The sequence below is a fragment of the Cydia strobilella genome, chromosome 12, assembly GCF_947568885.1.
Source record: "Cydia strobilella chromosome 12, ilCydStro3.1, whole genome shotgun sequence".
In the NCBI taxonomy this organism is placed as follows: Eukaryota; Metazoa; Arthropoda; class Insecta; order Lepidoptera; family Tortricidae; genus Cydia; species Cydia strobilella.
The window spans coordinates 7,906,109-7,932,401 of record NC_086052.1 but is presented as its reverse complement, the minus strand read 5'-3'; the positions used below and the strand labels follow the sequence as shown (position 1 = coordinate 7,932,401).

The window sequence follows — 26,293 nt, the reverse complement described above, 5'->3', positions numbered from 1 at the left end:
TATTAGTTACGGTAGCATGCTCATCTGGTAGTATGAGTATCTGTGTACTGTGTACTTGTGTAGGCGTAGGTACTACCAAAACTAACTACAACTCGTACATGGTCGGTTCCTTATGAAAAATGAAAAAAAAAAAAAATGAAAAAAGTTTATTGTGCAAATTTGAGTATACAATAAATCACGACCCTGTGTCCTGAGCTAGGAAACCCTGTGTTACAGGACCCAGTTTCGTTATACTAGTTTCTTAATCTAGGTATATATTGGTACAAATTGTACAGAGAGTTACTTTGAAACTTACAGATAGCTGTGCATACTTTAACATATATGTTGCTGCGTGTGAGCGAGTGTTTGTTTGTATGTATGTATGTGTGTGTGTGTGTGTGTGTGTGTGTGTGTGTGTGTGTGTGTGTATGTGTGTATGTGTGTGTGTGTGTGTGTGTGTGTGTGTGCGTGCGTGTGTGCGTGTGTGTGTGTGTGTGTGTGCGTGTGCGTGTGTGTGTTAGTGTGTAAAAATGCATACTAAAAAGTTTATAATAAGAGGATAATTATACTTCTTAATTATTATTATTTTTATAAAAATGTATAAAAAATTTAACATATGTGATGTGAATGTAATATATAAATATTTAATTATTTTAACACGTTTAGGAGGAATTCAGTGTCGTGGTAATCCAGTTGACTAAGCCACTTAGTTAGATACCGTTTGCTAGGAGGTTTCTTTATTGGATGTACGAGTTTACAGAATGATTTCATAACTAAAGCTGAAATGAAGGGGTGAAATCTTTGGGCAAATTTTGTACGCGTTTTTGTGGTTTTCCAGCGCTGACGGCGTCTTGTATCTGCTTCAAAAATCTTGTCATGCAGTTTTCCATAATTATACATGATTTTCCTAAGGTATAATTGGCGAACCGAAAGAACATTGGCGAGCGTGTATAGTTCTTTAGTACTGTACCGTGATGGTTTCCGGTAAATCACTTTGAGAAGGGACCTTTGAGCTCTTTCTAAAGTAATGAGGTGCGTCTTTGCCGCCCCTCCCCACACTGAATTGCAGTAACATAGCACGGATTCACAAAGAGCGAAGTAAACTGTCCTCAACAGTTCAGGATATGCAATATTTCTTAACGTGCGAAAGACAAACATGAGCTTACGAACACGGCTTTTAATTGACTCGATGTGCTGCCGCCAAGTCAGGTGAATATCGACCATTACACCAAGGTATCGCATGGTGTTTGAACGCTCTAAGAAGCTAGCGCTGCTGAAATTGGAGGACCCGGACAGCACGTCATTCTGATGTCTAACCGTAATATAAAATCCATCGTGAGGTTGACCTCTGGAATCGATCGAGAAACATAGATATTTGGTCTTCTGGACGTTTAATGTTAGCAAGTTGGAGTCGAGCCAAGCCATTATCACTTGGATATTCCATTTATTCGGTAGTTTCTCAGCCGTTACCACTCAGTTCACGATAAAAGTAGGTAGGTATAGTTACCCATACGCTCGTAAAATATTGATCGAAACGCATATGAGGTAGCCAGGAGGCATATGTGTATGTTCATAATATTTGCCAACGTAAAAACATGCCTGTACTTTGCCGTAGTAGTGAGCTACATAATAACATTTTGGACATAACATTGTTTCGGGTCTCGCTACATATTTTCGCTTGAGACATGATGTACATCTTATATTTTTTACTGTGATCAAGATGCGTCGAAATTGGCGAAAATTTAATTCGGTGTGTTTAATTTTCATGCTAGTGTTATTGTTATTTTTGCTTTCAAACAAAAGAAAAAATATGTAGGTAGATATTAGAAACGATTTTCTACCAGTCTTGGTGATGGCATGCAATAGACCGTACTTAAAGCGATGCCTGGAGAGCCTGGTCAGATATAGACCAGACAATAGCAGTTATCCTATAATTGTGAGTCAAGACTACCGCCACGAAGAAACGCGCGAAATAATTAAATATTTTGCAGACTTCGATCCTACTATCACGTTCGTCGAGCAGCCAGATCAATCGGATATTCCGGGAGATAATGTCTCGGCTCATTTAAAGGGGTATTACAAGATCGCTCCACATTACAGGTTTGCGCTTAACCACGTCTTCAGAACGCTACAGCACAAGGCTGTCATAATTCTAGAAGATGACTTGGACATTTCACCTGACTTCTACGAGTATCTGCGCGGCACTTATCCACTATTGTACCAAGATCCCACAATCTGGTGCGTGTCAGCATGGAACGATAATTTCAAGAAGGATCTGGTGGATATTAGCGAAACAGAGCTGCTTCATCGAACGGACTTCTTTCCAGGGTTGGGCTGGATGTTGTTATCTAAAACATGGGAAGAGCTAGAACCGAATTGGCCGGAAACTTACTTTGACGACTGGCTACGTGATCCAGCAATCTCTCGTGGCCGCGTTTGCGTCAGACGAGAAATATCCAGGACTTTTAATTTCGGAAGGTATGGAGTTAGCAATCCGTCCTTATTTGATCGACATCTTCGCCATATGATTGTCAACAAATATTTCATACCTTTCACTAAGTACAACCTTTCTTACTTGCTGAAGAAAAATGAGAACATGTTTTTTTCCTTCGTGTATTCGCTACCGGAAGCTACAGATGAAGAAGTAATGACAGGTACCCTTAACAGCAGTTTAAAATTTGTCCGGGTACCTTATACGAATGTTAACGATTTCAGAAAATCAGCGGCGATGTTTGGTTTCATGGATGATCTGAGACACAGTGTACCACGTACGGGGCTACGCGGGGTTGTGCAATGCTTTTTATCAAAGGCCGTCGCGTGTTCTTCGTTCCTAAAAGAAAAAAATATTGTCCATAGTGTTGTGCCGCGGTAGTAAATTACTGTTTAGGTTCCAGGTATTCAATTAATTTAATAAAATAATATTATGTAAATATTAATGATAAAGACCATCATAATATAAAATCATGTAGATTAGTTTAGCACCATTTATACTGTAATTTTATATTATGAGAATAAATATCTAAATCTTTCCCATTTGCGAAATTTACCAGTAAATTCCCATTATTCCCAGTAACGTTACCAAAAACCGATAAATACAATATCTGTGGGTTATGGATTGGGCTTACTATTGTACGGGATTACTTTTATTACATTCGAGCAGAAATCGTTAGGTATCTTATCTTTACTTGTTCTTATCTTTACTTCGTTTATTATTAAGTATTTAATTGTATTAGGATGAGAATAAAATGTTTTGATAAAACTAAGTGGCTCTGTGAGTTGTAAACCTCTCTATATATAATACAAATACAAATCGATTATTTACCAAATATAAGTAAGTTTCATAAGCTTAAACAATGCTAAAATAATAAAAAAATATTTACTTCGTTAAGCATTTTCACAGCGTATCACAATGGTCTTAAGTGCCATAGACCCTACTGGCACTTAAGTCATTGATGCCAATTGCTACCATTTTGATCATGTGCCAAAAAACGAAACAACAAAAAAACTAAACTAAACTAGAGGAGACTATCCGGACATATACATATACGATATCATTTTTGCCCAGGCTGAAACGAAGACCTTCGCTAACGCTTGGTCAATAGGAAAACAATTATTACCCCTTTATTTAATCATTATTTTTATGTAAATATTTTATTAATGTTATTATGCCAAAGTTATACAAATTGAACATTTATTACTGTACCTTAATTAATGCGGTTGATTTGTATTCGTAGGTACCTAGTTAAACTCTAATTACTAGTACTTGTTGATTTTATTAAATAAACCCAATCTTTAAATTTTAGTTTTATTTTGCCCTAAAGTCTGTGATTACATTTTAACATGTAATAAGTTTTTAGTAATATTTTTATCACCGGGATAAGATTATCACTTATATGGAATCCTCATTGTAAAACTATTTTGCCTTACAAGTTAAAAAATCAAATATAAGTCACACCTGAACGAAGATATTAGAGTTAAATTTGGACCATAGTTGGCAGCTTTTGGACTATAGTGGGGAGGTTTTACGGTACTGTTTGTCTTGCCCCAAGCAAAATAAACTAGGTATATTAGTTTTACCCCACCTTAAACCAAATAAAATGTATGCATACCTAACTAGTAAACCCTTTATTTACAAGATAATACCTAATAAGTTGTTTTCCTCTTTTTCATATTTTGTAATAAGTAGTTGAGCTCCCGCTCATATTAGGTGAACTTTATTCACTCCAAGCCGAAAAGTTCACTTGATCTCTATTAGGTATACGTACATTTTTGGACTATAGTTGAGATACCTTAGAATAGTCGATATTTTTTGTCTCAAAATGGGCAAGTCAATGGAAATCTAGTTATATGGATGCCAAGGCACTGATATATACTGAGTCCGTCTAATAAGCTAACTCTGTACCATGGTTGATAGCACAGTGTGAAAGTGTTATTTAAAACGTCAAAATTCTATGAAACTTTGACGTTTTAAATAATACTTTCACACTGTGCTATCAAACACGGTGCAGTTAGCTTAGGCGGACTCTAGGTAAGTCGGTTATTATAATTAGGTAATCAGGACTGGCCTACACATACGAGCGTTTCTCGGACGTGTTAATTGGAAATTGCCGTATGACCCGTTACCTACGCTTCCGAAAACACATCCGCTCGTCAAACAAATGCACATGTTTGTCACCCGACCACGCGAACGTTAGCTCCCTATAAAACATGATCGCATACTCCGAGAGCATTAATCCTGCATTAGTGTTCACACTCAACAGACTTCGTCCTTACTCTGTGGTAGACTTGCAACGATTGCAACGAAACAGCAATCACTGTAGCTATTAAAACAGTTGCGCATCACAAGTTTGTTACACTAAAATGGCCTACAAATTATTTGTGTTGCTGATAATCACGATAATTTTCGTGATGGTTCAGTCGAAGCCTATTGAACAATATGCGGTGGAGCCAGTTGCAGAGATGATGGAGACAGCAGAAGCACAGCATCCATTCCTGCCGCGATTTGCGATGAAGAGGTTGAAAGAGAAACGCGAGCAGGCGCAGCGTAGGAACGGCAACAACGCGCAAGCTCGTGGTGATAACCGACGGAGGGCGCCGTGTCCTCAAAATGGATAATTATGGATATGGCGTAAGTTTTAAATTTTATTGATGCAGTGTGTAGATAAGCGACAGGTACCTGTTGTTAAAAAAGCGTAAATCCATTGAATTCAAAAATATTGCAACTTCGAATGACGAGACGGTTAGGGCCTCATCAACGAGGAATCCAAGTCATAACATAGTTAGGTATTAGTGCAAGCGTCAGGCCAACCCACGTAGGTACGGTACGACCGATACCTATATCCTAGCCAAATAGCCAGCCTTTCCCCGGGAGTGGTTACGGCCCGTGGGGGCACAACGTCGGGTCCGAAATGTCGGAGGTAATTTTCAAACTTATAATTAGCTACCTAGGCGATTATGTTTCGTTTTGTAATAATAGGTAATTATACCTATCTACCTATATTAAAAAATAGCCTTGACCATATTTCTTTATGTTCAGGAACATATTTTCTTTCATAAAATATAAGTTTCACGTATCGGTGAAGGTCGACCAGATATAACGTATCTCCTACTAAAAGGCAATCTGTTGTTGAGACTTGAGTCTGACATTCGATACGAGACATCCGTAGGAATGACTCATTATTTACTATAGGTACTAACATTTCACTCGATCTCTACTATACATAGTTTTGGACCATACATAAAGTAGTTTAAAGATCTTGGACTAAGCAGTCGATATTTTTTTGCCCAAAATGGACAAGTCAATCGAAATCGTATTTTTTTCTTTTTTTATTGTGGGACGTACCACATTATTACAATCTATAAATTGTATATACAGATGTCAATCACAATGAAAAAATCAACGATGATCAACTCTGGTCAACGTGGGACTCGAACCCACATCCCTCCATCCATCCATCCATTGGTAACGCATTGGACCGGCAATCCAAGGATGTGGGTCCGACGTTGACCAGAGTTGATCATCGTTGATTTTTTTATTGTGTTTGACATCTGTATTTATACAATTTATAGATCGAAATCTGGTTATTTATTTATTTATTTAATACAATTCTGGTTAAACGGCATTACAGCAAACACCAATGCGCCGAGAAACTTAACCTAACAGAAAATTTCATTTCCAGAAAAATATAGTACAAAAGTAGGTACAAGATACAAAATACACAGGAAGAAACAGAAATAACACCTCACATAACATAGTATTATATTTTGTGTTATATTGATGCCAAGACACTGGACTGGTACCTACATAGGTAAGTCGGTTATAATAGTTAGGCATTTAGGTCTGGCCTACACATACGAGCTTTTCTCGGACGTGTTAATTGGAATGGCCGTATGACCCGACGTTTCCGAAAACACATCCGCGCGTCTGCTCGTTTGCTATCGCTATCACATAAAAAAAAACAAATGCACATCATGCACAAGTGTGTCACCCGACCACGCGTACGTTAGCTCCCTATAAAACATGATCGCATGCTCCAAGAGCATTAATCCTGGATTAGTGTTCACACTCAGCAGACTTCGTCCTTACTCTGTGGTAGACTTGCAACGATTGCAACGAAACAGCAATCACTGTAGCTATTCAAAACAGTTGCGCATCACGCAATTTTTTTAAATACTTAAATGGCCTACAAATTATTTGCGCTGCTGATAATCACGATAATTTTCGTGTTGGTTCAGTCGAAGCCTCTAGAATTGACTGAAGTGGAGCCCGTGGGAGAGATGATGGAGACAGCAGAAGCGCATCCATTCATGCCACGGTTTGCGATGAAGAGGTTTAAGGAGATTCGCGAGCAGGCGAGGGCGCAGCGCAGGAACGGCCACAACAAACAAGCTCGTGTTGAAAACCGACGGAGGGCGCCGTGTCCTCAAAATAGAAACGGATATGGCGTAGGTTTTACATTTTAAATCATTTATTCATTTGCACCTTATCAAATCAACTCATCAAATCATTTATTTATTAGTACCTTAAGGTATATTCCGATTTTTAAGAATAACTCAATATTTCACTACTTATACCTAATTGGCCATCGGTTTACGGTCAAGGTTCCATTGTCTAATTCTGGCAACTTTTTGAACTTGGGTTTTTAACAGATCCTATGATCTGGTTAATATCGCAGGAACTAAGAACAGGAACAGGATTACAGGACAGCGTATGCTCCTTGGTCAATCTGCGCGTGAAGTAGACATTGGTATTATGTATTCTGGACCCTATTATATCTGAACGGGGCTTAAAATATAAATTACGTTGCGTTTGCGTTTGGTAAGGTAATTTTAAAACATACCTCCGACGTTTCGGACGCGACTACTTTCTCAGGGATCACTCCCGGAGAAAGACTGGCTATTTGGCTATTAGCTGAGGTGATCCTTCCACTATGGTGACCTTAGTAGGTCCGATGTGCGTAATACTACATTATGTTGTGTATGTATGTATCTAAATATGTACCTATACTCCGTTTTGTTCGTGCAATAGGTTTAAAAATATTCAATTGTTTAATGAATTAAATTCCAACTTTTTAACTGTTCGACCAGGAATAGGGAATATTACGCGATATATTATATTACGCGTAGGGGGCGCCACTACTACATTCTGAGGGTCTATCGCGAAACAAGAAAATCTGTCACTCTTGCATATTCGAGCGATAAAGAGGCAGATAGCGAAATTTCGGATTCGCGTTTCCCGGCAGGTCCGTAAATAAACCTCCTTAATGCATCAATGTCATATTTTATTATCTCTGATTGTCAAAAAACTGTTAAAGGCACAATCATGGCACAATATATATGTATAAGTTACTCTATGATTTACTAAAGGGGCTAGTGCTGCACTCTGGTGGCAGAACATTGCAGTAATACCCCCTATTGAACTAGCGGGACTAGAAGTTAAATGCTCCAGCTTTCGCACAATGAGAAAGGCATTCTGTTGTTGTCGCGATGAGACATTCGATATTCGTAGAATGACTCATTATTTACTTCTAACATATCACTTTCTATTAAGAACCCTAATGTTTATCCCAAACACAAAATTGGTGTCGGCAGTAACGGTCGCCTTTCTTCGACCCAAATCTTTGGCAATAAAAGCACTATCAGACGACAGATATTTCCATTGTGTATTTTACATTGCCCGCGTTCACAAACAATTTATATTTTCACAGAAAAAATGAAGCAAGCGGTGATTGTACTGTTATCATTGGGACTCGTCGGTGCACTCGCAAATACTATACAATCGGATAATAATAACAAGGCTCTACCTGAGCCCAGTGACTCAGAAACCAAACATGAAGATACTTTAAACAAAACGGAACAAAAGGACCCTGTTGTTCCATTTGTTGATACAGGATTGATCAACGATGACGTGCGAAATGGTGAAGTTAGCATTACGATTGAAGAGGATTTAGTACCCCCACCAGTCGAAATAGCTCAAGATCCACCCACTGAAGTATACATAACAGATATTTCAGAGTTTCAAGATAATAATTTCGACAGAACTTTGCCTGTTGGCTACGAAGATGAGATTATGGATGTGGCAGCGAACTGGGTCCCGGTGCCGATATTCCGAAGGCAAAAGCATAAGGCACACAGACGATTCTTCGGCCCTAAACATTTCATACAGAATCCGTACCGACGGTTCCACTATTATCCGTACCACGCGTTTTATCGGCCTAGACCTTACTTTTTCTAGTATATTTTAGTATTCTTATTCTTGCCATAGTGTATTAATTTAATAAATTATTTTATTTTGCTACATAACTGTTTTATTATTATCAAAAATAGATATAACTCCGTAATAGATGGATACAGTCTAAGGAAAAAACGTGCCTCGAAAATCAAGAAAATTTTATTCTCGATCAGATGGCGCTACTACCTTTGGCCTACTCCTGGATAGATGGCGTTGACGGTTTCGTTGGTGATTTAACTATTTTAACGCATATCAGTGAAAAAACATGGGTCAAAATCATATAAAGTAATTAATGCAAATAAAAAAAAACATCCATATATAAATACATTTTATGATATTTTTTATACATCTTCATGTTTAGTTTTAATCGTGTGTCGATAGATGGCAGTGAATTTACTGTGGTTAGAAAATTTACTATGACGTACCGCTCTGTCCTATTATATCCTCTTTGACAATATCAAGCAAGTTAAGATATCTTAATATATTCAAATATTTCACTTGTTTGAGAAAGGATTTCAGTGTTGTTTTAAATACAAAACACCTACTCTTTAAATAAAACGAAATGAAAATAAATTATTTGCTTTTATTTCAAAAAAATCTTTTTCAATTTTTTTAAGCATCCAATACAGTCATTTAATTATTATTCGTAATCATAATTATATATTATTAAATTGGTTTTTTTAACGTATGTACACAAAAGGTAAACAATTGGTTTACTAGTAGGTACAGTCGCCATCAGATATATCGGAGCGGTCACGGTGCTCACAAATATCTGAACACGCCTCTATTGTCAAGGCGCTAGGTGCGTGTTCAGATATTTTTGAGCACCTCGGCCGCTCCGATATATCTGATGGCGACTGTACAACTCTTAGTTTATGAAATCATGTACCTTACGCTAATTGTTTCAGTAACATTAACTGGTTCTTTTATTTGATTGACATTTACATGGATATACCTAGTCATTGAATCAGAATTTTGACGTTTATATATAATACAGCAAATGAAAACTGCTGTATAACATGTTCTAAATCTAAATATACAAATCGCAAAATACGTCTCGGTATGATACATTACATATGACATATAAACATGGAACAGATAATTAAACCTACAATTATAGAGACATACAATCTCATGATATTCTTACATAAATAAATATAACCTCATAAAATAGAAGGTGAAACAATAATTACAATTAATTTCTTAACAATAATATCGTTGAGTAAAACCAGAGAAGCAAAAGAGATTCAAATGGGAGGGTTTACCTTAGGGTGCTATGTCATTGCGTCACACTCTCTCATTAAGCAAAATTTGAGACGCAATACACATTGGACAAAGAAATTTGATAGGTGCAATACCATCCTTAGGTACATATTTATGGCATCAGAAATTTGTAGAATTCTAGACCGATTCTTCTGCATAAATGATGACGGTCGTGACTCGTGAGCAACACTGAATCTCTTTCGCCAAATCGTTATAAGAATGAGTAACAGGACAGGCGTCATCAGGCACCAATAAAACGTTCTATGTTCTGCCGGATGTGTAAATATTAAATGTCGAGTTACTTGCCGGGCCCGACCAGGGCTTCATCCATGAGCTCGTCGTCAGTAATACAAGGCGAGTTGGAGTGCGGCGAGGGCGCCACCAGCGGCGACGGCGCGGGGCTCTTGGCCAGCAGCAGCGCCGGCGACGCGGGGTACACGGGCCGCACCGCCACCAGCCCCGACACCTTGCTGCCCGACGACGACGAGAAGTCCAGCAGCATCTCTGCAGCCTCTTGTGGCGTCGTCGCCCCGCTCCGCGCGATAGCCCCGCTCGCCGGCGGCTTCATACACGAATCCGCACCTTTCCTATCCTCCGAACCCTTCGGCGCGGCGAATCCTTTAGCTATCTCCGTTTTAAAATCTAATGGCATAAGCGGAAAGGTTCCGCCGTAGTCTTTCTCGTCTTTGCTGCGCTGGGGACTCTCGCCTTTTGATATACTTTCGGACACCTTTGAGTATTCTATGGGGCGTTCGGGTTCAATTTTACCGGGCGTGACGGTTTTCGGACTCAGAGAACCCATGTTTAGTAATGGCTTAGGGACGTTTAATGGATACGCTGATTTTTGCATAGCCTCGGGGGTTCGAGCGTTCGGATTGTCGTAGTGGGGGAACGGATATTTGCCCTGATCCAGAGTACGAGCAAAATCGTTGACCAGCGATCGACTGTCGTACTGGGAGACGGGGCTGTTCTTATCGGGAGTGCTCTGATTTTTTAACTTGGGGATTTGGAATTTACTGGTGTCGAGGGGCTTGATCAGACCTTCGACTAGAAAATTGGATTCTTTGGCGGAAGCTTTAAACCTATCGCCGTCAACGTCGTCTCTTGAACCGCTTGGACTGGAGTGGCGCTCAGACTTAGATGAGAAGATGGATTTTTCGGAATTGCTCATCAGTTTTGTCCGCGCCTTTTCTCTCTCTCGGTCTCTGATGATCTTTGCCATGTCGGTGCTGCTACTTTTAGGAGAGCCGGAGCTGGTTTTCGAAGCGGACTTGGATAGATTCATACCAGCACTGGCGCTGGAAGACTTTGAATAAGGCACTTTGGGCACGCCGCCGGAGTTGCCCGAGGAAGACTCGGAGGGGCTCGTGTTGGCCTTGGGCGGGGTGGAGCCGGGCGTCACGTTGCCCGACTTGGAGGATTGCATCACTTGAGTCTTCTTGGACGCGGGACCGCTCATGACGCCAGGTTTCAGCCCCGTGTGCGTTTTCGGAGAGCCCTGGCTCGGGGGCGTGAGTTGCGGCGAGGACTGTTTACTGGAACTCGAGCTACTATAATTTAATTTAGAACTACTGCTGGAAGAGTCTTTAGTCCTCGTCTTGTTGATAGTGATCTTCATACCGTCTAAACTTGGCTTCACCATGTACTCCTGATTTTTATTTTCACTGATTTTACTACTGCTACCAGAACTGTTTTTTGATTCCGAGAATTTACTAGAACTACTAGAAGAGCTGGACTTGCTGCCGCCCAATTCGGTTTCGGTGCCGCAGTGCTGGGCAGATTTCAACTTGTCTATGACTGCGCTGAGAGAGCCTTTTCTGTTGCGCACTTGGCTAGGCGCGTTCAACTTGTTCACCTCGACGTTCGGTGGGGAAATGAGAGGCTCATTGACTGGGGTATCACAGGAGATAGGGGTTATCTCTAGCGCTTTAAGCTTCATCGGATTTTTTAATTTAGGACTACTTCTACCTGAGCTAGAAAAAGATAGGCCGGAATGTTTCTTCTCTTTGTCCCTGGAGGTGGACGAGCCGGAGCCGTAGCTGTCTTTGGATATCTTTTTGGAGAGATCGTAGCCCGTGGTGCCGGATTTTCCGGAGGGCGAGCCGCTGGTGGCGGACTTCAGGGCGGACATGCTGGGCTTGCCGGAGCCGGACGAGCTGTGCTTAGGGGACGATATGCTGTGGTTTTTTGGACTCGAATACCCGGAGAGATGTTTGGGGCTGTTCTGCACCGGCGAGTGCCTCGGGCTGCTGTGGTGGCTCGAGGTTCCGGACGGCTTTCCCATGCTCTTCACCGTGCTGGGACTGGGCGACTTGGTTATCGAAACCGATCTACCGTGGGTGGGGCTCGGGCTAAATTTTCGCAGGAGCGAGTTCGGGGAGGTGGCGCGCAAGGGGGACCCGTCGGTGGGCTTGATGCTGACGGACACCGGCTTGGTTAAAGGATCCTGTTTCGGAGGGACTTTTTCCGGCGGGCCCATGGAGTCGTCCCGGCGCCGCTTTTTCTTTTTCTCCTTGCTGCGCTCCTCGGATCTGCTGGATTTCTTCTCGGACCGTATGTCGAGCGCCTTGAGCTGCGAGTTGGTGATGGGGGTGATGGTGATGGAGCTGGGCAGCGCGGCGGGCGCGGCGGCGGTGATGGGGATGATCTCGATGCCGGGGCGGCGCTCCAGGCCCAGCACGGACGACAGCGGCGCGGCGGCGGGGCCGGCGGCGCCGATGGGCGTGATGCTGACGGACGAGGGCATGTACGACTTGCCCTCCGTCAGGTCCAGCAGCAGGGACGACGCGCTTCGGCTACGAGTTTCTTCTTTTTTCAACTTTTGCCGTTTGTGCTCAGACTTGTGAAAAGAATTCCTGTAAAACAATAATCAGTTTTAATATCACTCGAATCTATAAACTATGATTAATATACTGGTATTTTTGGTCTACAACAATTGGTACAGTACAGATGTAGTGCATTAGTACATTATTGTCGAGGCTCGGAAGTAGCTACTTGCTGGCTGAGGATTCGTTTTAAACGGACGACCTTGGGAGTCCGTTTAATTGAATCCGAAGCCAGCAAGTAGCCTTCCAGCAGAGTCATATATAGTGCTTTTCTCAAAAATGGCGCAATATTTAAATGCAAATATAATAGAAATATTTTACAGAAGCAACATTCTTATGTATATATTTTCACAGAGAAAAGTAAAAAGATTTGCTTTGCCGCCGTTTTTTTTTTAAATTAAAAATGGAAGTGTATTTTTCTGCTGAAAATACGCCAACCTATTTGAGACACCTAAATAGTCGCGGTACCAACATTATAATAATAAGTACTGCTCATCTGTTTGGCTGTTTAATGGACCTATGCCTGCATTTGATATGGCCACTTCAACTTTTAAAAAGTTTGGAAAAATTTTCTCAAAAATGGACGGCAAAGTCGACGTTGCCGGTTAAAAAGTAGGTCGCGAAGTGCGTAGTTTATGGTCAGTCAAAAAATTAAAAAGTTAAAAACATTGCAGTCTCGATTTCGGGACTGCAATGCTGCATACAAATTCCATTATTTGTCGAGTTCCAAACTTTTTAAAAGTTGAAGTGGCCATATCAAATGAAGGCATAGGTCCATTAAACAGCCAAACAGATGATCAGTACTTATTATTATACTGTTGGTACCGCGACTATTTAGGTGTCTCAAATAGGTTGGCGTATTTTCAGCAGAAAAATACACTTCTATTTTTAATTAAAAATATAAAACGGCGGCAAAGCAAATCTTACTACTTTTTTCTGTGAAAATATATACATAAGGACGTTGCTTCTGTATAATTTTTCTATTTATTATATTTGTATTTATTGCGCCATTTTTGAGAAAAGCACTATACATGACTCGGCTGGAAGGCTACTTGCTGGCTTCGGATTCAATTAAACGGACTCCCAAGGTCGTCCGTTTAAAACGAATCCTCAGCCAGCAAGTAGCTACTTCCGAGCCTCGACAATAATGTACTATTCCATCGTACTTACGAAAACGTACCAATGTGTCTTGCTATTTCAGTTAGTCTCGGTACAAAAAGTACTGAGGTTGACTCATGACAAATACGAACGTTTCCGAGAAAATACCATGGAAAACAATTATGCACTACATCTGTAAAAAAAACTGCTCAAAGTACTGTAAAATAATCTCTGTATCAGTTTTCTATTATGTATGTAAGCAGCGAGCTTCAGTATAATCAAATTAATAAGAGTTACTTGAAATTTCATTAATTGACTCCCATACCTTATTAGGTACATCATATTGGACAATGTATACTAAGCAAGATAAGAACGTCTTTATAACTTAATTGATATATTTAAAACGATCAATAACCATAACAAACAAACCTTAAGATATCCTCCACATCCCCATCATTCGAGTTATCCATGTCGGACGACTGCCTCGTATCAGTCGCGAGCGTATCCGTCGCGTCTATCCCCGACATCTCCACATCCGACGCGAACTCATTCTGCGACACCGACGACTGCTCATCGTTCGTCGAGTTACTATTCATCGTGTTATCATCCTCATTCACATCGGAGTTCTCACTCTCACTATCAGAATCTTGCAACTCCCCCATGTTCCCCGGCTTGCCTTTCTTAGGCCCCGTGTGCCAGGGGTCGGAGTCGGATTTTCGCTTCTTCGGTTTTCGATTGTCCGCTTGGCTCTTTTCGCCGGAGTCTTGGCACATCATGGAGAGGTGGTGGTGTTGTTGCTCCGAGAGGTATGCACCTAGGAGAGAGATATTTTACTATTAAGTTTTAATAGCATCTGTTTATGGACCTCTACCTACACCTCTATTTTAACTCATCTTGTTTGTCACTTAGGTTGTAGCTAAAGCTATTTTGAACTTTTTAGTTATTTGATTAATTGTGTCTGCCTTAAACATTGATATTAAAAGCTTTTTAATGGTTTCAGAACATTGATTTACTAATCTAGTTTTCACAGGTCATAAAATTTTGACGCTGGTCCCCGGTTCGTGCTTGACGTCGCCCCTGGGTCGATGCCACAATAGTCTGTAACGCGGGGGAGTAAGGTCGAGTCTCACCTCCCTGGTGCGGATGGCTGACGTTGGAGGGGAACAGCGCGCGGCCGCCCATGGTCCCCGGTTCGTGCTTGACGTCGCCCCTGGGTCGATGCCACAATAGTCTGTAACGCGGGGGAGTAAGGTCGAGTCTCACCTCCCTGGTGCGGATGGCTGACGTTGGAGGGGAACAGCGCGCGGCCGCCCATGGTCCCCGGTTCGTGCTTGACGTCGCCCCTGGGTCGATGCCACAATAGTCTGTAACGCGGGGGAGTAAGGTCGAGTCTCACCTCCCTGGTGCGGATGGCTGACGTTGGAGGGGAACAGCGCGCGGCCGCCCATGGTCCCCGGTTCGTGCTTGACGTCGCCCCTGGGTCGATGCCACAATAGTCTGTAACGCGGGGGAGTAAGGTCGAGTCTCACCTCCCTGGTGCGGATGGCTGACGTTGGAGGGGAACAGCGCGCGGCCGCCCATGGTCCCCGGTTCGTGCTTGACGTCGCCCCTGGGTCGATGCCACAATAGTCTGTAACGCGGGGGAGTAAGGTCGAGTCTCACCTCCCTGGTGCGGATGGCTGACGTTGGAGGGGAACAGCGCGCGGCCGCCCATGGTCCCCGGTTCGTGCTTGACGTCGCCCCTGGGTCGATGCCACAATAGTCTGTAACGCGGGGGAGTAAGGTCGAGTCTCACCTCCCTGGTGCGGATGGCTGACGTTGGAGGGGAACAGCGCGCGGCCGCCCATGGTCCCCGGTTCGTGCTTGACGTCGCCCCCGGGGTCGATGCCCCCCAGGCCGCAGCTAAAATTTGAATCCAACGCAGAGTAGCCTCCGTTCATATGCTTCGTTGCAGCTTCACGCTCCCAGATTTTCGTCAGTGACCTGAGGGAATAACAAGCGAACATTAGTTATCTGTTTGTTAATTCGGAAAATGGCGCCTCGTCTACCAACTCTGGCTTAAACGTCGTCATACTCTTTTTTATTACGTACATCGATACAGAAAAATGTTTCCACAAAATTGTTGACCTAGGCGGGGTTCCGAGCGTGTGGACGCTGGCGCGCGGCGTTGTGTCTGTCAACTCCAGTTCAACAGTAACCACGTTCTCCTAATACTTTAAACGGTGATGCAATCACATCTGAACCATATATAGCTTGACCTTGTCTGGGGATGTGGCGGCCTTCTTCATCTTGACGGGTTTTCTCGCGGCAGCTGAAGATTTCGCGCTGGATTTCATGGCCGCGGCGGGCTTCTCACCGGCGGATGATGACTTTGACTCCAGTTTAACGAGCCGGACGCGCCTTTGCCGTTGGTTTGAATGATTGCGCCGGATTAGACTGCGCTCTTCAGATATTTTCTGATGAACGGAGCCAGCTTCTCGGCGTCAACCTTGTACGAGCGGCGATGTACTTCTTGATAGCCTGCAGGGATGAACCGCTTCTCTTCTTCAACTCCTGATGGCCCTGTTAACAATCTTGGACGTGTTCCCGTGGTAGGCTTCGCCTTAGGCATCTTAGCGCCTGCGGAGGCGGACGCCTTAGGCTTCCTCGCGTCCGTCGCCGGCGCGTGAGCATCGGCAGCAACTGCGGTATCGGCCATATTTAAACCCGAAATAAGCAAATAAAAGTTTAATTAATACGAAATATTCGTGGCACGAACGGCGCAAAGAGAACAGCGTGTAAGCGGAGCGCTGCCTTGACGAGTACTAAGCACGCACGAACATATAGCTTAACTGGGGATGATTTTCTACTAAAACCTTTAAATTGATTGTAGACTTACCTCAATGTAATGGGTATCGAGTGACTCTTCTGCAGCACCCTCGTGACGTATTCATCCACGTGTTCCCGGGGCGGCGCTCCTAACGTATGTACACTGGCCCGGGGTGCCGCAGCGTCTGAGAGTTCCAGTTCCACGGTGGCCATGCTCTCTTCCAACGGGTGTTCGAGGGAGACGGATATATGCTCCCAGCTTAACGCGCTCACTTCGAACATCACTACGTTCTCTAGGTCCATCGCTAAAAAAAAAGAAGCTTTTAAACGCTTGCAACGTCTGAGTCGTATTAGCATGGCCTAACTTAAAATAGGGTGTCCATTAGGGTTTGCAATATCTGTCCGATTTTCTTATTCGGATAATTCGAATAATACAATTTGTATTATCCGAATATTCGAATATTTCGGATAATTTCGGATAATTATAAATGAAACCAAAATATTTATTCCAAGTAATATAATTCGTAAATCTAGCGCTAAAATAAGCGTGGAGTTGATAACGGCGGAGATGCTAGAGTGCCATAATGCGAAGTTTCAATTTTTTTTGCATAAATCAGCAGAACTATGGAAAAAATACCACCTAGGGCTATAGAACTATTAAGGATGCTACTAGAACTCTCATAAAACGGTGAGATGCTAGTTTCAGAGATACCTTATGGGATGCTTTGAGATCGCGTTATCAGGCGGAGACTAGAGTAAAAATATCCCGAATGCAATTTTTCATTTCGTTGTTGCTGATTATTAGTTTTAGACAATGTCCCTGTTTTTTTTTTCATAGTTATTAATATTGCTTTCATTGCTAGAACCGCAGTACTGTGGATTATACCTGTTGAAATAGGTGATGAAAAGGAAATGGAAGTAGGCACAAAACAGCCATATTCTATTTTTTGATTTTGCAGTGCTTTAAAGTGCCAAACAACTTGTTAAAAATGATAATTGTCGCCACCAAAGTAAGCAGGATGAGTGTAAAAAGCTCGTGGAGAACAACAGCCGAATTTGAACTAGTCTGAAACAAGGAGCCGCTTTTTCGCCAATGCTGATCAACTTGGCATTCGAATACATCGTCCGAAAATTGTTTATGTGTGATGGGAGTGTAGAGTTGAACGGCAAACATAAGATCATTGGATTTTGCTTATGACTTGGGGCTATAGGCTCAAAACAAAAGCGACCATGCGGCCTGCGGCCATGGCTAGGATCATAGAGTAGGAAGGAGAGAAGATTGGTCTCAGAATCAACCACCAGAAGCGATCTGGAGGCCATGGCTATAGGATCATAGTAGTGGCAGTGGCGCAGAATAGGACATAATGGCGTTCTCTTGTTTCAGAGGCCAATATCCTTTATGGGTCACTGATCCAGTGGAGTAAGTAAGTATTGCTTTCATTGTTAGCATTTCATTGCTACTGGATTGATAAAGACTGAATGTACGAGTAGACGAATGAACACGAGTTGAGGCACTAGATGTATTTCCAACTAGGCACCAGTGAATCCAGATAATTATAAACCTTCCTTATTAAGTACGGTTTTAAAGATAAGAGTAATATGTTAGATTCAGATTATTTATTTGCGTAAAGTATATGTACTGCATGTGCATGTTTAGCTGTTATAGTCACGGGTTATAGTAATCATTTAAAATTGGTTTGGGTAACGTCTTTGTATGAAAACATAGTTAAAAAAGTTATTTCTGTGTTATCTTAAATATCCGTTTATTCGAATATTTTGAGTTGTATTATTCGAATATTTTCGGATATTATTATTGGCGGATATTCGAATATTATTCATATCCGAATATTCGGATTGCAAACCCTAGTGTCCATGCTTAAGAGCATAATGCGTGATATGCAGTATAACACACAACACAACACACTTGCGACGGTAGAGAGTGCAAAATGACTTTCGAATTTTAAATGACCAATGAGAATTCACTGGTTTTGAACGATTTCTTAGAAGATTTGCTAACCTTTCCTCCTTATTACATCTTTGAGATCGAGATAAAATTTCCTTGCGTTCCCCCATATCAATCCTTTACCGTTTCCGAACTAAAGCGTGTTCGGTGGCGATGGCAAGCTCGTATCTTTCAAGGCTTAGGCAGTCTTCACGTTGGACGAGGATCACGCCGCTCTGGTGCAATGCGATGTCCCGGTATATACGTGTATAGCACGGTCTCGCTCACATACCAGAGCGGTGGATCGCATCAGTGCGCTAAATGCTCATATTTTATTTCCCTGAAGATAATATAGCTACAAGAGTAGAGTTCACTCACCGTGTCTCGGCTGCGGGCGCACACAGCTGGACACGAGCGCGTTGAAGAGCGCCTGCTGGCGCAGCGCGGCGAGCAGCGTGGGCACGTGCGACGGGTGCGTGAACGGCACGCTGCGCACCACGCGGCCCGACAGCGCGCCGCCCGAGCACAGGAAGTAGCACTGCGTCTGCTCTGGTAGGCTCTGGGTAGGGGGAAACGACACAAATAGGATTGTTCACACATGTTGAGTTTTATAGCTAAATCTAGGTAAATAGATAGAAAATGAGCAATTTGTAACAATAAATTGGAAACTTAAAAAACATATAGGAACGATAAAAAAATACCTACAAGACCTGTTAAAAAAAATACTTCCAAATAGGAAAAAATAGTGGTACCATTCGATTCCTTAAATTTTATAAAAAAAAATTGTACAGCGACTATATACATAAACGCAATATTTCACCGACAAAATCACAATTTCCTTGTTTTCCATACATCAGAACGGCTTCCAAGCAATAGCGACGTTACATGGTGACGTCACGATGTATTGCCATTTTGTTAGAAGCGTTTGGTCAGTAAAGTGCGGGTGCCAGACTTTGACCATCATTTGTGACTTTTGTATTGCTTTGGCAATGGGTCCCATACAGACATTTGATCCTCAAAACAAACCTGATCGACTGATACCATTCATAACAAAATTGTCAAATACCCTATTATCAGCCAATGGAGAAAATAGAGGATTTTAACATTTTATGCAACGACGTTTTTCTTAGTATATAACATTTTCGGTGCTTTGGAAAAGATAAAATCTGCACCAGCACATTTTATGATATCGAGTTTTTATGAGAAAACATCGCAATTTTTAGAAGTGGATTACTGGACAAGCTCGACCGAGTATTGATCAACTGTATTAGGTTCATTTATGGCCTTCGCAAGTATGACCACGTAACCGCCTTTCGCCGACAACTCAACTGGCTTCGCATTCGTGAGCGCAGAAGTCTCAAAATTTTATGCACCCTGTTCTCCATTCTTTTTGACCCAGTGGCGCCAGAATACTTGCGATCTAAATTTAAATTTGTAACTGCTCGACCAGGATGCGAACTTCGCACCGCTCGTAAACTTATTTTAGCTATCCCGCACCACCGCTCTGGTGCTACGACCAATTCATTCACCGTGCAAGCCACCCGTCTCTGGAATGATTTGCCTCTCAGCATACGACAAGCCGAGACTAAGTTGACGTTCAAGCGCAAGCTGCGCAAGTATCTATTTGAAAAGTCTCACGATTAAGTGTCTGCATAGTAAAGTTAGTAGCAGGTACATATATATATATATATACATATTTATTTATATTTATTAATATTTATATATTTATTGTTGTACCTATATATTTATTTTATCTACATATTACATTTATATTTGTGTCTATTAAAGCATTTAGTTTTAGTGTTCTTTACATACCCCGCGCCAACTATGTTTCTCTGTTTGGCCTAAAGGTTGACTGGTAGAGAATGCCGTGTAGCATTAAGTCCGCCTTTTGTCACTGTATATTCTTACTGTGCAATAAAGTTTAAAATAAAATAAATAAATAAATAAATAAATAAAAGTGGTACCAATAAAGAAAAGTTAAAGTTAACAGAACAGCAAATAAATGAATTGACTAGCAGCACAACTTTGGAATCTATGGGTTTGGCCGGACGAAGTATCTTACAGTTTTTACCTGTCAATCCTACGAATTGTCTCGAATTCTTGTCTTTATTTGGAATTGTATGGCCTGGATGCTAGCCCTTTAAGCCAAATCCCATAGAACAAAACTAGAGACGGGTGAAACCTTTGCCTATGCTGGCGCCACCTTTAAACACTGACAGTTGCCAACTCCATTGCAACTTTTATTGTGCGAAGCTTTGTGGTTGATTGATATCCTGGTCTGGTAACCTAGACATCCATACTAATATTATAAATGCGAAAGTCTGTCTGTCTGTCTGTGTGTTACCTCTTCACGATTAAACCGCTGAACTGATTTAGTTGAAATTTGGCATAGAGATAGTTTGAGTCCCGGAGAAGGACATAGGATAGTTTTTATCCCAAAAATCATCCCTTAAGAGGGTTTTGCGTGGAATTGAAATAATTAATGAAGTGCCTGATAATTTGTGTACATAAGTAATTAGGCATATTCTCAAATTGCATGATTGCTATTACACTTTATCCAGGCGCTATTCTTACTCTAGCTGCGGTTACTAAGTCCACGCAGAACGCAGGTCGCGGGCAAAAGCTAGTAAAGAAGAAGTAGTAATTTCTGCTCACCACAAAAAGTCCCTTGCTGAGGTTAAGCTCGATGGTTTTTCCTGGCGTTAGTTTGTTGTACGCTTGTTGCGCCACCAGACCCAACATTGGTATCGGATTGGCCCAATCGCCCGCTATTTCCACCTGAAAACACTGCTTTATCAATACTCTTAAACACATAAAAATAACAAATTCTATATTGAGTTTGCTGGTGTGTAGTCGACTAAGCGCCACTTGCACCATCCCACTAACCCAAGGTTAACCGGTTAAACCGATAACCCAATGTCAAATTGTACTGGTAACTATGGTAACTCCAGGTTTAACCAGTTAACCCCGGGTTAGTGAATGGTGCAAGTGGTTCTAAGACGGTTCGGGCGGGAGTTTTTACGTAATTATAGGTAAAAAAATATATATTTATGTAGTCACCTCGGTTGTGGCATGAATCAGCTTGGCTAAGCCAGTGCACAGCGGTGTGGGCTGAGACAGCTTGAGAGTAAAGCAAGCTGGCAACATCGCGCTGTTCTGAGGCACCAATTGCGCGTACATCGCGCCGTATGCGTTTGTTCTGCAACAAATTCAAATATATACTTGCTGTAGGTAGGACTGATAGGAGTCGTCGACATAGCTCTTTATTTAAGATTTAAAAAACCCCCGAAATTTTGACAAGTTTGTGTTGAGTGAAAACCTTTTGGTATACTGGACTTTTGTATATTGGACCATACTTTTTATTGGTGCTGAATGCGCAAGTTAATTTTAGCAGAACTTTGTAATCTTATTTTAGGTACGTATTGGAGGTTTCAAGGCTTAAATTAAAATTGAAAGCTCAGTATATCGAGTTTATCTTCCAATTACTTTAGGCTTCTTCTAACTTCAGATGTCAAATTATAATTGACGTAAAACTTACCCAACTACTCCTTTCCCCCCTCTCCCATTCGTAATGATAGGTGCGAGCTGCAATTTGTTAGCCGTCGAGCCCTCCAGCAGTACCGTAGCCGAATGCCCTACAGGCGTGTGTGAGGGCGCCACTAGCGATGCTAGACCACTCGAGGCAGAGGGTTTGCCCATGGACAGGAGCTCCACTGTGAGAGGCTGCAGACCCTTTTCTTTGTCGAGTAGCTCGTACGGTGATACGAAATACGTGAGCCGCATGGCGTGCCCTGAAAATATATGTTGGCTATAGACGAGTTTGTAAATGAATAATATTATTTTTTTATTATTAAAATAGAATAAGGTGTTCAATTTTTTTAAATTTATGAACTACTACTTAATAGATTGTGATGATGAATATAAAAGTTATTAATTTCGTTGTTTGTGTATTATATGTACTTTTGATGATGATGATTAATAAAGATATAACAGTAGTTGAATAAAAAGTACAATTGTGACACTATTACTGTCCTACATTGATATTGTAAGTAGGTACTTCAAACTCATCCCAAGTAAACTTTAGTTTTCTGGAAACGGGTGCAGAAACCAAATTTGTGGAAACGAGGTTATATGGCACTGTACCACTTTAGTCTTTACTTCAGGTCTCCGAAATAATATATTTTTTTATTTTTGTTTTTAGGGTTCCGTACCCAAAGGGTAAAAACGGGACCCTATTACTAAGACTCCGCTGTCTGTCTGTCTGTCCGTCTGTCACCAGGCCGTATCTCATGAACCGTGATAGCTAGACAGTTGAAATTTTCACAGATGATATATTGTTGTTGCCGCTATAACAACAAATACTAAAAACAGAATAATATAAATATTTAAGTGGGGCTCCCATACAACAAACGTGATTGTTTTTGCTGTTTTTTGCGTAATGGTACGGAACCCTTCGTGCGCGATTCCGACTCGCACTTGGTCGGTTTTTTTTCATATCAGATAGTCTAATTTTTGTTTTCATTAAGTTAATATTGGTAGCCATAACTAAATCAAACGCATTATAACATAAGTTATAGTTGCATCAAAGTTTCTTACCTCCTCTCCGCTTTTGCAGAAAGCCTGTAGGACTCTTGTGGACCTGGGCCCACGGGTCCTTGTTCACACCCTGCAGTTGACGGAGGGTGCACAGGTCTTCTTCTAAACTCTGCAGTGCACTAAATGCTTTGCATTTGACCTATAACAAAATAGAAGTTATAAAGATTTTGCTGACAGACATTTAGAGTTAAATATGGACTACTCAACAGTTGGAGGAGGCTTTTACTCAAAAGAGGTCTACAGAAAAAATTTAATGCAATGTATTCTTAACATTTTAAGACATTTGTCTGTAAAGTAATTAAATTATTAATATCGAGCGTTTTCGACTTAAAATACGTGAGTGACCCGTTTCTAATATGTTTAATATGTTTGTGTCTCACGAAAGTTTTGTTATTAAAATAATAAATAATGGACTATATCTATTATTGTGCGAAAAGCTCCTGTAAGCATCATAAGCCTGTATGGCTGTATTTGTATTGAGGGATTGACTAAAGAATCAAGCTTTAAATATTGGTATTTGGTTAAAATTTTCAAACTTTTAGAAGTAAGTGAAAAATACCCACTGTTAGATCAAACCCTTCACAAAACTGTTCACAATCAACATCATAAATTGCTATTATTCAACGTTTTTAGATTGGAATTTGTTGGTCTAAATGAGGTACAACATGGTTGAATCAATTACTGACCTTTTTCTCTGCATTTAGCTGATAAACTGCAGTGAGGCCTTCCAACTGAGCTGTAAAATCAGCAAAGTCCCCTCGAGATATGCATGCCACCAGCTCTTCACAGCTCTGTTGCTCTATCTGAAGATGAAATGATAATTATTATACTGCAGGTAGGTTGGATGCAAGTACACTTTGATGAGAAATTACTGACATGCATTAAATACCAGTTTTTTCTTACACTAATGTTTTCAACATATCTAATGTTCGAATTTTCTCAAAGAACAAAACAGTGTAAGTATGTTGTTTTCACTTGAGAGGTAAACCTTCACATAAATAAAGTCTTCATCCTCATAATCTATTGTTATTAATTATTAATTTATTTGATTCAAAAAAATAATTAGGACAACAAACTACTAAATTTGACTAACTGAAAACAGTTTGTAAGCGAATTTTGCACTCTCAAATTATTATAAGTACTTTATGTGTTATACCTACACATACAGAACAGAACTGTAGATACTTAGGCTAGGTAAATTTGTTTACATGAACCGTTTAACAAGATTAGTTTTTTCATACTGTGCAACTAGTCAAATATTGGGAGTAGTGTATTGATGAGGGTTGTGATTAGGGAATTCAAACCGGTTTTTAATAGTATGGAAAAACTGGTTAATAACGGGGGTTATTAACCGAAATTTCATACAAATAAAAACCGGTTTGCATTCCCTAGTTGTGATTTTCCTGATCTAGCATAAGTCTGTTTGATGATGATCAACATTTCTAAATCAAATATATAGTCCCATCAATAAAAAACTTCAAAGTTTCAAGAAAAGAAGGTACTCTCATCTTTAAGCCCGGCAACACTCTTAAAACCCTCTGGTGTTGCAGGTGTCCTTGGCAACAATGATCACTTACGCTCAGGCAATTTGCCTGTTTGTTTGCCTCCTATATCATAAAAAAAACTTTAATAAATAGTGTATAATTTTCCCTGTCTTTTACCTTTCCTTCATGATGAATTTTAACATCCTTCACAGATCCCGATGACTCCACAAGTATTTCCAAATAAAACATATCTGAAGATATAAACATGTTGACACCTGAAGTGCCCACAACTAATTTTAACCTGCAAATTAAAAACGTTATTTATTTAACAGAAAGTAAAGAAGTGAAAGTATAGTTACTAAAAGTATAGGTCTTCTCTGACCCACTTTGACTGTGAAAAATATCTTCTTTAGGCTTAACCTCTAGAAGCCCACCATACAAAAATTGTAGTCATTTATGTATTAGAAAATAGATTGAATTTGTTTTGTATTTGTTAGGTTTAAGATTAAAATCGAAGAAATATAAAACAAAAGCAACTTATTAATGATTTAAATTTGATTGTAGATAATTAGTACTACTAGGATAGTGGGATGCTAGCTAGAGGCTAGGAAAAAATATGTATACGAGTTCAGCAAAACCCAAAGGACTCTCTAAAGCTTATGATTGCTACAGATTTGACCACTTACCCTAGCTGTCTTGATAGACATTCCAGCCTCTCAATAAGACTTTGTAAGGAGCTGATTTTGATACAGTGTTGCAGGCTATCCAGGCATTTTTGCAGGATCATTCGGTCTTGACTGTCCACTGCCCAGCGTTTGTCCTACACAAAAAAAAACTACCAAGTGAACATTTTCAGGGCCAACAACCCGCTAGTCGGATTCATTTTGTATTGGAAATGGGGCGCTAAGCACTGGAGGTGTTAAATTCAAAATAGGGACACACATACCAGCAGTGCCATCCGTACAGCTTTGGAAGTCTCAGACAAATTTTTGTACAGTGAAGTTTTTGATCTAAGTTTCTCCATCAAAATCTCCTTCTGCAGTTCTTTTGACTTGTCCACTAGGCCATTTACTGGCGCCATTATCTGCGGCTTGATGTCCGTCATTTTTATAGGAATAATAATCACAAATCTGAATCAAAATACGTGCGATTGCTGTTGATAACAACTTGACATACAATGGAACATCTGATACTTGGTTGTTTTGGTAGTATTTGGCCTATGTTAATGTTATACACTTGTGATCTTCATTAGGAGATATTTAAAATGATCAAAATTCACATGAACGACTTATTACTATTTAATGTACTTAAATATAATTAAAATTAGATTTCACTTTGAGCAACTTTGCTGTCATTTTCACGCGATGCCATAATGCCATTTGCTATAAACCTAATAAAAATAGTAAAATTGTTTATTATCTTTTACAATTTAGTGGCGCTAGTGACCCCGTGAATTGCTTCAAGAGTGAAAGAGATAGTTATATGCGTTTCACAAATTGTGTTTCGACACTTTAAATAAGTGGAGTTTTTTTTTTTTTTTTTAACATTTATGGCCTGGATGCGA

General features: G+C 40.7%; 3 protein-coding genes across 3 annotated transcripts in view; 2 read left to right on the top strand and 1 right to left on the bottom strand.

Annotated features, from left to right (window-relative positions):
• The window catches only part of LOC134746044 (general transcription factor IIH subunit 2), a 250,183-nt gene that overhangs the window by 64,265 nt on the left and 159,625 nt on the right, over positions 1-26,293 (top strand). The gene's annotated exons all lie outside the window — the stretch shown is intronic.
• LOC134745815 (alpha-1,3-mannosyl-glycoprotein 2-beta-N-acetylglucosaminyltransferase-like) lies at positions 1,557-2,851 on the top strand. Its single transcript, XM_063679905.1, has 2 exons — positions 1,557-2,457; positions 2,695-2,851. Exons 1-2 carry the CDS (start codon positions 1,832-1,834, stop codon positions 2,849-2,851), a joined length of 783 nt encoding a protein of 260 aa, XP_063535975.1. The 5' UTR covers positions 1,557-1,831.
• Positions 9,546-26,094, bottom strand: LOC134746013 (mediator of RNA polymerase II transcription subunit 1). The gene is made up of 13 exons (XM_063680179.1): positions 25,676-26,094; positions 25,416-25,549; positions 24,907-25,030; positions 23,932-24,048; positions 23,246-23,384; positions 22,188-22,440; positions 21,710-21,848; positions 21,305-21,427; positions 19,025-19,205; positions 16,775-17,009; positions 15,692-15,879; positions 14,326-14,710; positions 9,546-12,828 (listed from the first exon to the last, which is right to left on the bottom strand). Exons 1-13 carry the CDS (start codon positions 25,832-25,834, stop codon positions 10,272-10,274), a joined length of 4,734 nt encoding a protein of 1,577 aa, XP_063536249.1. The 5' UTR covers positions 25,835-26,094; the 3' UTR covers positions 9,546-10,271.

Coding starts and splice junctions, on each gene's coding strand:
- LOC134746013 (XM_063680179.1), bottom strand. CDS start 25,834: ATGACGGACATCAAGCCGCAGATAATGGCGCCAGTAAATGGCCTAGTG. Junction 24,049..24,906: donor AAATTCATCATGAAGGAAAG/GTAAAAGACAGG, acceptor TTTCATCTTCAG/ATAGAGCAACAGAGCTGTGA. Junction 21,428..21,709: donor TGATTCATGCCACAACCGAG/GTGACTACATAA, acceptor CAGTGTTTTCAG/GTGGAAATAGCGGGCGATTG.
- LOC134745815 (XM_063679905.1), top strand. CDS start 1,832: ATGGCATGCAATAGACCGTACTTAAAGCGATGCCTGGAGAGCCTGGTC. Junction 2,458..2,694: donor AGGACTTTTAATTTCGGAAG/GTATGGAGTTAG, acceptor TAACGATTTCAG/AAAATCAGCGGCGATGTTTG.